Here is a 13986-nt window from a genome sequence, read left to right as displayed (position 1 = left end):
CTTATAAACCAGTTAATCTAGATTTATTTTAAGACCATAATCTATTGTGTAATCCTAGAGTCTCTGTGGATTCGATCTCTAAGTACTACATCTGAACTTCTTATTTGAGAGAATAATTCACTCCTTAGGATAATTTGAGTGATATCAAATCACAAAACAATTACCTTTTTATTCTAGCTCTACTTTACTCTAAAGATTCGATCTTTAAGTACTACAGCGCACTCCCGTGCACTTGTAGTTTGAATTTAGTGGTTAAAAGAAAATATGTGGTGAAGCCTCAAGTTCGATAGGCTAGAAGTTCGTTGATTCCGAGAGGAATATTCGTCCGACGAGAGCTCGATGATCATTGATTTGAAAGTATAACCGTTCAAACTAGAGTTCTTAATAATCGTTGATTCTAGGCCTGGCATTTTAACTTATACCTAAAAATCCGAACCGGAACCGACCCAAAAATACCCGACCCGGAACCAAAAATTTACAAGTACCTTTTGGGTCTAAATTTCTTTTACCGGAAAGAACCGGAACCGAAAAGAACTGACCCGAATAGACCCGGACCCAAAAAAACCGACCCGAATAGACCTGGCCCGATAAGAACCGAGTTGTACCCGACTTTAAAACATGTATATCTAAAATTATGATTTTTTGTTCAATTATATATATATTGTTTTATGATTTAGTTGAAATATATTTTGTTAACAACATTTGTTATTATTTTGTAACATTTTTTAAGTAATACGAAGCTTTAAAATGTAAAATTTAGAGTTTAAAATTTTTATATTTTAATTATTAATATTTTCATTGAAGTTATTTGTAAAATTTTAGATAAATATCGACTAAATTTGATGAAGTTGAGTATATCATGTCTTTTTCATATCTTAAATACCCGAATCTGACCCAGACCCGATATGGACCCGGACAATTACAAGTATTTTATGGGTATTTTAATTATAGACCCGAACCGACCCGGACCCGAGAAGAACCGATTCGAACCCGAACCAAAAATTTCTAAGGGCATCTTCAATCCAACTCCATTTTTACTCTAAAATGGAGTAAAAGTGGATATGAAGTAAGAAATGCTCTAGCCCAACTCTATATCTCACTTCATAATAGAGTTTACTCCATTTATGGAGTAATCTATTTTTTGTTTGTTCATTACTCCATTATAGAGTGAGAAATGAAAAAAATAGAGTTTTACATTGGAGATGATCTAAGTACCAATTGAGTCTAAATGTTTGGGATCCGAAGGATCCGGTCCCGAAAAGAACCGGCTCGAACCCGACCCAAAGACGCGAACGCCCAAGCCTAGTTGATTCCAAAGAATAATCCCTAAGTACTACCACGCACTGCCGTTGTGGTTTGAATTTAGTGGTTAAAACCTGATCACATCAATCACGACACCGATAACTAAGAAAATAAAATATGTGGTGAAGCCTCAAGTTCGATAGGCTTGAAGTTCGTTGATTCCAAGAGGAATATCCGTCTGACGAGAGCTTGATAATCATTGATTTGAAAGTATAAGCATTCAAACGAGAGTTCTTGATAATCATTGATTCCAAAAAATACCGAAGACAAGGAAAACAAAATGAAAATTCCAAGGTTTTTTATATTCAGTAATCAATAGTATATTTACAAAGCTGTAGATCAAGCTATATATACTATGCTAACGACATGTAATCATATCTTTATACTTATAACTAATGATTGGTTAAATAAAATAAAAACTTTATAAACGCCATAAATCCGGTAAGTCCATGGCCCATCGTATGCGCTGCATCAGTTTGACCACTAAATCCAGATTTCCGAGGAAGAAGATGTTGCCATAGAGGCAGATATTTAAGAAAATTGAATTGGAAGCCATGGAACAATCACGTCCTTTTGTGATTTGGAACATAACAAGTCATATGTCAATATTTGATTGATCATTGTACATTATAAACTCTATACTGGAATATATATAAAAAAAAGTAGTGGATTGCCCCTTTCTCCGGAGAGAAAATATGAATGCCCCGGTGGCTAGCGCGAATCGAACCCAGGTGGCTTTCCATATTGGGACTGAAACTCCCTCAAGTAATCACCACTGGGCTAGCGCACGCTGGTGTATACTGGAATATAATACACTAAATAGGTATCTATTGATTTTTATACAGAGACAAACAACAAGCATGCTGGAACAAAACCAGAATCACTTAAAATAAAGAAAGACATAGAGAGAGTTTCCCTTAACCTTTGGCTAAACTCATAAAAAAACAAACGAATACGTATAAAAATCATGAAACAGAAATGTAATCTGTGGTGAGTCAAGGCGTAATGTTAGGTTAGCAATGTTAGGCATAATGTTTAGGTTATCAATTTGTGTCAAGTCAAGGCGTAATGTGATTTGAGCCTTCTTCTTTGATATTCTCTTGAGATATATTTATTTGTGGAAAAATGGTTTAACGAGATTCTATCACATTGTTTTGATTCTTTATTGAGATAATTACTCAATTAGTATAAAAAGTTATGATATGACTAGAATAACATACATCTGAAAATTACTCAAATGTTGGTAAATTTCCAGTAAGTTGCAATAAACACTTTTGGTTAGTTTTTTTTTTAATTGTGATTATTTATAATTAAAATGATTAAAATTATTAACAAATCCACGTCACTAATAAATGTAATCCATGTCACTGATGATCTCAATTAAAGGATTTTTAACTTAAAACTTCAGTTGTTAAAAAACAAAAACTTATTGTCCTCTCTGAAATCATCTTCTCCGCAATCGTCTTCTCTGCAAGTATTTTCTCTGAAATCGTCTTCTCTGGTATGTTTTGACGATTTACATTGAGTTTTTCGAGTTTGTGGCTGAATTTTATTCATGTTGCGGCTGAGTTAGTTTCTGTTGCGGCTGATTTACTTCATATCAATCTCCGAAAACTTAGCTATAAGCAGTTTGCGTTCTGAGGAGACAAAGCAAATACATTCCAAAAACACCCACATTGACGATTGTGGGGAGTATTCATTGAATATTATCGAGTGTATGATGGACAATGCTTACTTTGTTGGAAGAAACAAGATTCTCGATGGTGGATTATGATGAATATTGGTTATTTCATGAAAGGCCACATGAGAAGAAGAAGAGACGATTGAGGTATGTCTCTCATTCTCTTTCAGATTTTGTATTGTTTGTGATTTGATACTCAGATTTGGATAATCCAATTTTTTTTCAGATCTGAGTGACAGAGAAGCTTGAACGAGAAGATAATGGAGGAGATAGTGAGAAGTGACAGATTCAACAGAGACGACGTGGAGGAGTTCAATGAAGCTTGGAGACAAGGATGAGTTATCAACTGAGCGGTGCAGCAAACCTATATTTTTGTGTTTTCTCTCTAAGAAACATAACTCAGCCATGTCGTTTATATATCTCAATTGTGTCGTTTATATAACTCAAACATACCTCAAACATACTCAAAAATTAGAAAATGTAAATATAACTCTGCCGAGTCGTTTAGATAACTCAACATGTCGATTATATAACTCAGTCATACCTCAAACATACCCTAAAATCAGAAAATGGAATTGAAGTATTTTAAAAAGTTATATTGAAGCTCCTCTTATAAATATCAAGTGAATATAAATCGACTGAATGTGTATAGTTTCTGAATTTTCAAGTTCAGACTAATTTGATCTTGAGATATATTTTTTCTTACAATTACTTATACAAGTACTTAACATTTTATGAAATTAAGTATTTTATTGGATGGTTAGATGGTAATTGATTATAGAAAATTGAATATAAGTAACAATACATGTGTAATTAATTATAAACTCCAAAACATAAATTTTATATTCAAAAACTAACCTCTAACACTACATTCAAACCCTAAACTCTAAACCTAAACTTTATATCCAAATCATAATTTTGATATTAATCTAATATTTTCAAACTTAAACACCAATTCTTAAAATATATATCAATTTATTAAGTTAAAAAAATAAAACTTTAACTTTAAGCTACAAAATACAAAATTTGACATATGATATAACTAAGAAAAATTACGTACAAAGCAAATTATCAAATATGGAATGCCAAAATAAAACTTGCGGCCGATTTATGCACGGAAGTCGGCCCATATCTCATAAGTCAGCCGCATTGTTTAAATCAGCCGCAATATAACCACAGCTCAATCGTCAATACCGTCGTAGCGTTTTACGGCTGAGTTCATTAATACACGTCAGCAATTTTCTACGCGGCGCCTGATTTTTTCCGACGTGACATTAAAAAGTAATGATATTCTTGTAACTACGTTTTTGTCATAATGTAATAAAAGGGCATGCTGGATATTTATAAAATGGTAGTAATAAAAAAAATTACATGGTTCTGGTCATTTTACCTAATTTGTGTGCTGATTAAATTAACTTCCCTTCTTTATTCATTGAATGGATATGTGATTATTATATGTACGCCTGCTATGCTTTCGAGACATGTTCGTGAAGATATTCTAAATGAAAGAGCTGTTGGGTGTAGATTAGATCCTGTCACGGGAAAGATCTACCATTTGAAGTATTCTCCCCCAGAGATTGAACAGATCGCGGCTATACTCTGTAGAAACCTTATTTTACTACATTGAGAACAACTGATATTTATAAAAATAATAAGAACATAAATTAAAAAAAATACAATACCGAAACAAACGAATAAAGAAGAATTGCAGAGTCGAGATGATTAATTTCTTTTCTGAAATCTTTAAACACCCCGTACTGTGACGGTTTCATAGCGCTCAGATTCCCAGGATACAACTGCAGCATTGTTTCTGTTTATCATCACCGAAAAACAGAATCTATCGAACCTAATTTTGTGTTGTACTCTAAGACACAAGAAAAAAAATACTAGCATAACTATTCCCAGGATACAACTGCAGCATGTGTTGTTCGTATATTTCTTTTCTATAATGCTAGCAAGACTTTTTATAGAAAAATAATGAGAAGCACAAGTTTCATTTTTCAACACAAAAGTGAAACCTCCATGGTGCATTAATGGAGTCTTTAATTCTTGTCAATTATTATGTGAATTTATTCTACATTTTGACCAAGAAATTAAAGAGTAAAAATTATTATTGTTTGACCAATTCAAACTAAATAATACTCCCTTCGTTCCCGAAAGAATGATTTTCTAGAGTATTCACGCATATTAAGAATATAATAAATGTTTACAATTGAATTTATTATTTATTTTACTATACATTTTCCAATAAATATCAACCAATAGTATTCAACCAATTCAAATATTTTCAATTAATGTTTCTTAAAAGTATACAACCTTTTAACATTAACTACCAAAAGTACCTTAAAATTTTAGAAAATCTATAATTTTGGAACAAAAAATAAATCTAGAAAATCCTACTTTCGGGAACAGAGGGAGTATATTTTAAAATGAATTTCTTTTTTATATTTTATCAATATAAGATATCAACATATATTTGGTTTATAAGATTAAGTTAATGAACATGAAGTCCAACTAACAAATCAAAAAACTCAAATCCAAGTTCAAATATCCGATGTGTGTATTTGCTACTTTATAAAAGTTTCTCAAATCACACACATTAAACCTCCATTTTTCATTCAAATAAAACCTCATTTTTGACATATGAATACACTATTCATAATGTTCAAAAAATAGTTCCAACATACTCACCCAACGTTTTGATGCTATTGCTGCAGCTTCAATTTCGTCAATAACATGACGAAACCATTGATATGTCTCTTGAACGAGTGAAATATGCGTCATCTATGCTTTGATGGCTGCAATTGAGAGGCAGTTCAACATATAAACTTTAAAAGTGGAAAAGATATCCGTACATGCGGTCGAACTCTAGTTAAGGCTTATATAAGACTGTAACTTTAAAACCTTATAAGCCTTGTTTAATGATCTAACGAGGCCATCTTATATCGTAAAATCTTTAATTTTGGCTTATCTGAAGTACTTAGGGAGGGGTGGGTGTGTTATTAGATTGTGTATTCATAAAAGTTGTGTAGATTTAAAATTTTCAAGTGTAGAAGAGTTATATTTCCATGAAAACCATCATATAATATTAGATGTATCATAAATTATGATCTCTTTCTCTTTATCCATGAAATAATAATTTTAAATTTAATTCTCCATGAAACAACAGTTTGAAACTTATATCTTCACATTTTTAAAATTTAAAAATCTATAAATTCATAGACCAAAAATATTGTCTTATATTAAAATATAAACCATTAATTTAAATCAGAAAAAAATATTACAGAAAAGAATTCTGGTTTTCAATACATCTCTAATATATAAAAAAGACAGAACAAGTTAGACCGATCAACTAATAAAAAAAGATTTGGGTGAATTGGTGAAAAAAAAAATAGATTTATAGAGAAAGGGTAGAGAGAGATAGGAAAAGAAAGAGGAAATAGATAAAAGTTTTGGTTACTTAGCAAATTTAGGTTTTTTTGTGGTTATAGAGTTCAATTTCTGAAAAAATTAGTCAACATCAATCTTCGCAATTAGGAAAAACTATTTTTGCAATTGAAAAAAAAATATATATACCCAGATTCGTTAAAGTTATTGACTATACAAAATTAAGTATATGTTGACCGAATCTCGATGATAATAAGAAACATGAGATTCGGTCAACATATAAGAATCATTGACTGTGAAAAACTAAATATACACAAAATTTTATTTACTAGTCTCTGTCACAAAAAATATTTTTGTTTTAAAAACAAAATTCGTTTCTAAAAAATACATTACTTTTTATTAAATAATAATAATAAACTGTAAATTTCAAAATAGTTAATTGCTTTTACTGTTTATTAATTTTTTATTGGTTGAAAATTATAGAAAATAGCTAATCTAGAATAATATATTTATAATCAAAATTATAGATATTTTCTTAATATGTGTGAAATTTCTGCAACATGCAGTACTTTGAAAACGGAAGGAGTAGTATATATAAAGTGTGTGAGGTTCATTTTCAAACAGAACACAGAAGCCAAAACTACAATAATAATATCTATCAAAGTGAGATGGCTTCTACCAAACATTTCTTCCTTCTTTTTGTTTGCCTTAGTATACTTCTGACCCCAGGTTCAAATTCTCTAGCTCGCCTTTTTCTTCTGCTAATACTTTAATTCATATATTCAAAAATTCATGTAACAAAATTATTATTAGGTTAAAATTCTATAAACATTGGCAGAATTTTATGATGGGAAGAAGTTGATATTTCATCTAAGACTTTCTCTTTTTATGGCCATCCTTCGTCTCTATTTTACCCTCTCTGGCACCGGTTCTCACACCGGAAGTTGTGAGAGGGTCAATCTTTCCTTTTTTTTTTTTCTTTTCTTTGTTTGGTCATCCACGAACTTAAAAGGTAGTCATTTCTCCCTCCTACGGGTATTGGTGTTCTAGATCTAAGATAGCGGTTGGTGATACAATTGTCGTCGGCGGTGCGGGGCTCTGGCTTCACGACTTAGATCTGTGGGGGCAGATCTGAATTGTGACCCCTAAGTCTTTCTCAACTTCTTTCTGTAGATCCACGGTGGCTCGAGCAGTGTTGGCGTAGCGAAGAGGCGGCAGAAGTTTCTCGGTGATAAAGCACGACGTAAGGGTTGGGTTTGGCTATATATTGGAAGCACCGATTTCCTTTTTTCATCTTGCATCTCACTTTTGAGAATGGCGGCAGAGCTAGGGTTAGGGTTTTAGTTACAATGGAGGCGATCCGGTTAGTGGGGTGCGGTCTAGATCTATTTTGCTCTTTGCAACTTTGCACTTCTTCTATTTCTTTTCCTGTTTTGGCCTAACATGTTGCTTAGATCCGTTTGTCTCTTCGTTTCTTTGTGGCGGAGGTCTCGACTCCGCTTTTCTATTCCGGTACTCTTGTCTCCGGTGGAAATAGCATCTTTGTTCGGTTTTGCTCTTGAGATTTCTGGTGGCAGCGATCTCAGCGGACATGGCTTCTCTTCGGTGCGGCTCTGATGGACTTGTTGGTGGCGGTTTTCTATTTCGCCTCTTTGTTTTCTTGGGTTAGGTTAAAGACTATTCCTGGTCTGGGTGGACCGGATTAGAATGTGGTTTGATTGTTTTTCGGTTTACTTTATTTTCTTCATGTTATTTTTTATGTTTGTCAGCTGTTTCTTTATCTTGAAAAGAAAAACAAACTTTTTTAATATGAATTTTTTTTTTTTTTTAAAAAAAAGGGGGGGAAAAACATTATACCCAAACTCATATAGTATAATTTGTACTCTAGTTATGATTTAGTTAGAAAATAAGAGAATAAGTTAAAGGAAAGTGTACTAATAGCACAAATAGCCTTATAATATAATAAAAAATTATAATGTTATATTATAAGGCGAACCTGAGTGTAAAACACTACACTCTTCCAAATATACATGCATTGATGTTTTATGTTCTCGAGTTAAATATTTTTTTTGACATCCTTGATATATTTTTTGGGACAGGGTTAGGAGACAAAGTACAATTTGATTGCAGTCCAGATTTTACTGACAAAGACTGCGATAAATACTGTAAGGAAACTGGTCATCCGGGAGGCTATTGTGGACCGGACCACGCTATACCAGCTTTACGAATGTGTTACTGCAAAGGTTAATAAAAATGTGGTTCGAATATATCTGATTATCGGAGTTAAAACATAAAATAAATAAGAAAGACGTATAAGTAGATTGTTCGTCTATTTAATAATGATTTATAATTTCATCTCGTAATCTTTTTATCACTTTTAAGCTAAACATATACTTCAAAAAGATCAACTTTGTTTTAAAAAAAAAAAAATCTGGAGTAAACGGTTGCTCGAGATAGAAATTAGATATCTGACATCATAAAAATGGATTGTATCTCACATGGTAAGTTTTGAACTCAGAGTGTTTAACACCGTTTTGAGTCCGTCTTACCACCCAACTATTGTGGTTAAGATCAAACTTGTTTTGCCACAACCTATTATACTTTTCAAAGGATGATGAGAAAATTAGCTGTGTAAAGAGAAAAAGAGAGATATGGAAAAGAATTCTTATACATAGTTCTAACGTCATCTTTTATCACCAATCAATGTGTCACCTAAATTAATAAACGAAAAAAATAATTTTTTATAAAAAAATACAAAATAGCTGAAAAAAGAATGCTTTTGTCGTTAAAATCGCCAGCAAATTTCTAAACCCTAAATCTAAACCCTAAACCTTATACCACTAAACCAAATCCTAGACCTGAAACCCTAAACCATTGACCCTAAACCAAATTCTAGACCCTAAATCCAAACTCTATCCTCTAAATTCTAAACCCAAACTGTATGCCCTAAAACAGACTCTACATCCTAAAAGAACGACGTTGACATTAACACCGACATTAAAATTTAAATTTAAGGTCTAGGGATTAGGATTTATGATTTGGGGTCTAAGGTTTGGTTTAGGGTTTTAATTTAGGATCTATGATTTAGTTTAGTGTATAGGGTTTTTGAGTTTAAATTTAGGATTTAATATTTATAATTTAAGATTTAGGGTTCGTTTAAGTTGGCGTCGTCATTCATTTTTCTAACTATTTTGTATTTTCCAAAAAAATAATATTTTTTATTTATTAATCTAGATGGCACATTGATGGGTGATAAGAGAAATAATCTACACGACAGTTAGTATGAGTCGTACCATCACAATATAACATTATTACGATATTATCAAAGCAAACTCCGATCATTCCGTCTACTTTTATGAAGGTCCATCTGTTAGTTGTCAACAAATCTGGCCATGTCCTCAGTAAAACCAACACATTCACAAATATAATTGTCATTATCACCAGAAACCGAACGTCTTTGCAGGAGCATAGTTTAAGACTAGCCATATCTTTACATACTGTCTGAATATTTTGGTTACTCTGAGCCACCAGCTGAAAGTCATCTACCGTTCGCTTGATGTTCATTCCAATATCCCCAAAATTTTCATACATGTTAGATTTGAATAATAATTCCTCTTGTTCTGAAGATAAAACCACTCCCTGCCAGGAAAATAGACTTATTAGCTAGCTGTGAGGTTTTAATATGGTATTGGAGAAGCCTCACAACTTGCTCATCTGTTGGAAGACTTCCAATGGCTCTCAGACGACCATTTCCAATGGTTTCCTTCATTTTTTTCCTCAAAATGAAATAAACTTAAAATGAGTTTGTGATTTGCTCCAATAGTTTCCCTTATTTTCTTCATCAATTTTTATTATATTCATTTTTCAACTTCTTATTTATTGCAGATAACACCTTTATTTTATAAAATTTTAGATCATACTCACTTATTTTTAAATTCTACAATTTAACCAAACTTCAACTTATAAAAAAATATATATTACATTAATAAAAGTACATAACAACATACAAAGTAATAGTAGAATTTTACTTAAACAGTACTATTACTATAATTTTTCCCACAATGATCAATCAACGCATTTCGAAGAGAGAAAACAGCTTCTTTATCTTTGATTTGTCTAAACCGACTCAAAAACTTTTGGAATCAGGTAGTTTGATCTTCAGCTATTTCAACTTCGGGAGGTGAAACTTCTCTTCCAACTACAATTGGTGCATCGAGATCACGCTCATCTTCAATTACCATGTTGTGTAAAATTACACAAGTAAACATTATGTCACGAATCACATCTTTTTAGTGTTAATGTTTTGTTTATGCATAAAATAAAGATTGTCAAAAAGCAAAGGACCATTATGTAAGTAAAAAAAGGTTGACATCAAAATGAGGTTGTGAATAGTATTCCCTCAAATTTGAGGGAATACTGTTCATATACTCATTTTTTCCCTGAAAATGATGTACCATTGGAGATGAATTTCCCTCATTTTTTGATGTTTTCCCTCATTTTGATGTACCATTGGAGATGCTCTCAAGTCCACTTTATTACCCTGAAGTCCTATGAGTTCGTGCACCATTGCCTACATAAATATCTCGCTAAATGAGCAAGTCTTATTCTTAAAATCTTACAAAAAGGTACGACATCTGGACATCTATATATATAAAGTTGGCTTTTTTCTCTTCTTATGACATGTGGAAGGGGGGGGGGTTTGTTGACATGTGTCCTCATGTTTTTTTTTTTTTTGTATTTTAAATCCTTCATCTTTTAGATTATTGCAATTTGCTCCATCAATTTCTAATTGTGTACTATCTAATCTTTATCACATTTATTGGTCTCCAAAAATCAAGAAATAAATAAAATAATATAAATATATTTTAAATATTTAATTTATTCACAACTAAAAATAGCATAAACTTTCACCATTGTATTATTTTTACTAATTTTTATTATTTCATTTACAAATTATATATTATTTCACTATTAATATCATAAGATAATCAAACTAAGAATAAGAAACTAGAGCACCAGCGCAAATAACCAAGAAACCGGGCCAGAGGGAGAATAATAATCGAAATGCCAAAGCCACCAAGAAACATGAAGATATATGTCTAAATCACCGAAATCACAACCAGTAGCTAAAAGATAAGAAACGACTCACAAACTAAACAAGAACATACAAGACGGCCATGCAAGTGAAAAACCACAAAGCTCTGGATAGAAGGGACCAAAGCTCCAAGAGACTAACTCCTCACACTTATACCAAGGGAAACACATAAAGAAAAGAAACAACTTGAGCGAGGGAGAATGAAAGACAACCACCGAGAAATCAGAGACTAAACTTGAGACCAGAATAACCTTCCAAGCCCACATAGCATACACGAACGAAAACATTATCCAAACCTCGAGTGGCAAACATGGTGAAAGGGAGAGCCACCAGATATGCGATGAAATATACAAAGAGATGCGAGAACATAGAGGGAAAGGGAGACAAAACGAAATCAGCAAACTATGGAGCCGTTCTTGAGCTATAAAAGAGAGCATAGAAGTCAAAACACCAAAAACTAGATCTTGAAAACCAAGACGAGCAGAGACTATTGACGGTAAGCCAACGACGAGGAATACAACATCAAAGATGACTAAACTCTGGCCCAACCAAGGAGATGTAGTTCCTAATATCAGCTGAAATCTAAGGAAGAAGAGAAGCAGTCAATATTGACTGGAACAGCCTTCAATGCCGAGAAAATCAACCGCACAACTGAAAACTCATAAACCCGATCTAAAACAAATATCATATAATCTTACAGGTGAAAAAGGCAAAGAAGAATAAGAGAAAGAGGTGAGTCTTTTCCGTGATGGTGAGAAGCACCGCACACCAGAAAGGTAACGAAATACATAGACGGTGACGGTTCATGGTCAAAATATGGAGAGAGAGCAAAAAACATCTTAAAAATTATAATTTTCAAAAATATGAAAAATATAATACAATTTTGACGCGGAAACCGTTAATTTTAAAATCAACAAATGCGTAGATGCAAAGTTATTGAAATTCAATATTCTTTTACGTTAGAGACTCACTTCACTACTAACAAGTACTATATACACAACAACACATTATTCAAATAACAAACACAAAATATATTAACATATCACCTACTATTACATAACACGCTAAAAACACCAAATAATGCTCTTAACAAATAAAAACGACAACATAATTACATTATCCAAAAAATAATGCTCTTAACAATAATAGAACAATATTCAGCTCGGACACCCCGTAGTATTATATACAAGAGAGTAGCACAATAATAACCCTTCTAGTCAAGTTAACCTGATATGTCCACTGATTGAGCAACCGGGTCATCTCTTCTGTCAACTACAAGCAGCAACGGAGAGCTTTCAGTCCGTCTAAAGTCGAAAAGACCGCTTTCGTGATGATACATTAAGGCCCTGTTCGTTTGCTCACCCAGATGGATCATCTGGGTGAAGATGCAAATTGATGTTCGTTTTGTACATTATAATGCTACATCCAGATGGATCACCCTGCTGAATTTTTAAAAACTCATCTCAAATTCTCACCCAAATGAAGGTGAGTCTTGATGGTGCATCTGACTGCAGATGCATCTAGTTCAGTCCAAAAAAAAAAATGACAAATATGACCTTTTAAAATCAAAATATTATTTTCAAACCCGAAATTCTATTTTTTTTTGCATATACATTTTTCTCCTATAACCAAAAAATGTATTTTCTCGCAAAAACTGAAAAACACATTTTTCCGCCAAAAACCGCAAGATGCGTTTTTCCGCAGAAAAAACGCAAAACACACATTTCCATAAAAACACATTTTTCGCCCAAACAGTAAAACCGCACTTTTCGACCAAAACCGAAAAATCACATTTTTCCGTCAAAACAAAAAAAAAACGCATTTTCCCGTCAAAACCTGTAAAAACGCAATTTTCCCGCCAAAACCGGAAAAACTCAATTTTTCCGCCAAAACCAGAAAAATGCATTTTCCCACCAAAACCGGAAAACACAATTTTTCCGCCAAAACCGGAAACGCATTTTCCCGCCAAAACCGGAAAACAGAATTTTCCCGCCAAAACCGGAAAAACACATTTTCCCGCCAAAACCGGAAAAGACAATTTTCCCGCCAAAAACAGAAAACAGAATTTTCCCGCCAAAAACGGAAAACGGAATTTTCCCGCCAAAACCGGAAAAACGCATTTTCCCGCCAAAATCGGAAAAAACGCATTTTCCCGCCAAAATCGGAAAAATGTATTTTCCCACCCAAAACCGGAAAAATGTATTTTCTCGTCGAAACCGCAAAAATGCTTTTCCCGCCAAAATCGCAAAAAAAACTTTTCCCCCCAAAATCGCGAAAAAAAACTTTTCCCGCCAAAATCCTGAAAAAAAAACTTTTCTCGTCAAAAATACTTTTCCCGCCAAAACCGCAAAACACAATTTTCCCGTCCAAACCGCAAAACGTATTTTTCCCCCAAACCCATAAAAACGTATTTTTCCGCCAAAATAACAAAAATGCACTTTTTCGCCAAAAACACATTTTTCCTCAGAAACCGCAAAAATATTTTCCGCCAAAACCGTAAAAATGCTATTTTTCCGCCGAA

General features: G+C 32.9%; 1 protein-coding gene and 1 long non-coding RNA gene across 2 annotated transcripts; both read left to right on the top strand.

Annotated features, from left to right (window-relative positions):
* Positions 1–7002: 7002 nt before the first annotated feature.
* Positions 7003–8733, top strand: LOC125588484 (putative defensin-like protein 280). The gene is made up of 2 exons (XM_048759851.1): positions 7003–7099; positions 8470–8733. Exons 1-2 carry the CDS (start codon positions 7039–7041, stop codon positions 8616–8618), a joined length of 210 nt encoding a protein of 69 aa, XP_048615808.1. The 5' UTR covers positions 7003–7038; the 3' UTR covers positions 8619–8733.
* LOC125589243 lies at positions 7156–8195 on the top strand. Its single transcript, XR_007325417.1, has 2 exons — positions 7156–7382; positions 7544–8195. It is a non-coding gene; the product is annotated as an uncharacterized LOC125589243 (long non-coding RNA).
* Positions 8734–13986: the final 5253 nt, after the last annotated feature.

Source organism: Brassica napus, chromosome C6 (assembly GCF_020379485.1).
Source record: "Brassica napus cultivar Da-Ae chromosome C6, Da-Ae, whole genome shotgun sequence".
In the NCBI taxonomy this organism is placed as follows: Eukaryota; Viridiplantae; Streptophyta; class Magnoliopsida; order Brassicales; family Brassicaceae; genus Brassica; species Brassica napus.
This window is presented reverse-complemented; position numbering and strand designations above follow the sequence as displayed.

Coding starts and splice junctions, on each gene's coding strand:
- LOC125588484 (XM_048759851.1), top strand. CDS start 7,039: ATGGCTTCTACCAAACATTTCTTCCTTCTTTTTGTTTGCCTTAGTATA. Junction 7,100..8,469: donor TAGTATACTTCTGACCCCAG/GTTCAAATTCTC, acceptor TTTTTGGGACAG/GGTTAGGAGACAAAGTACAA.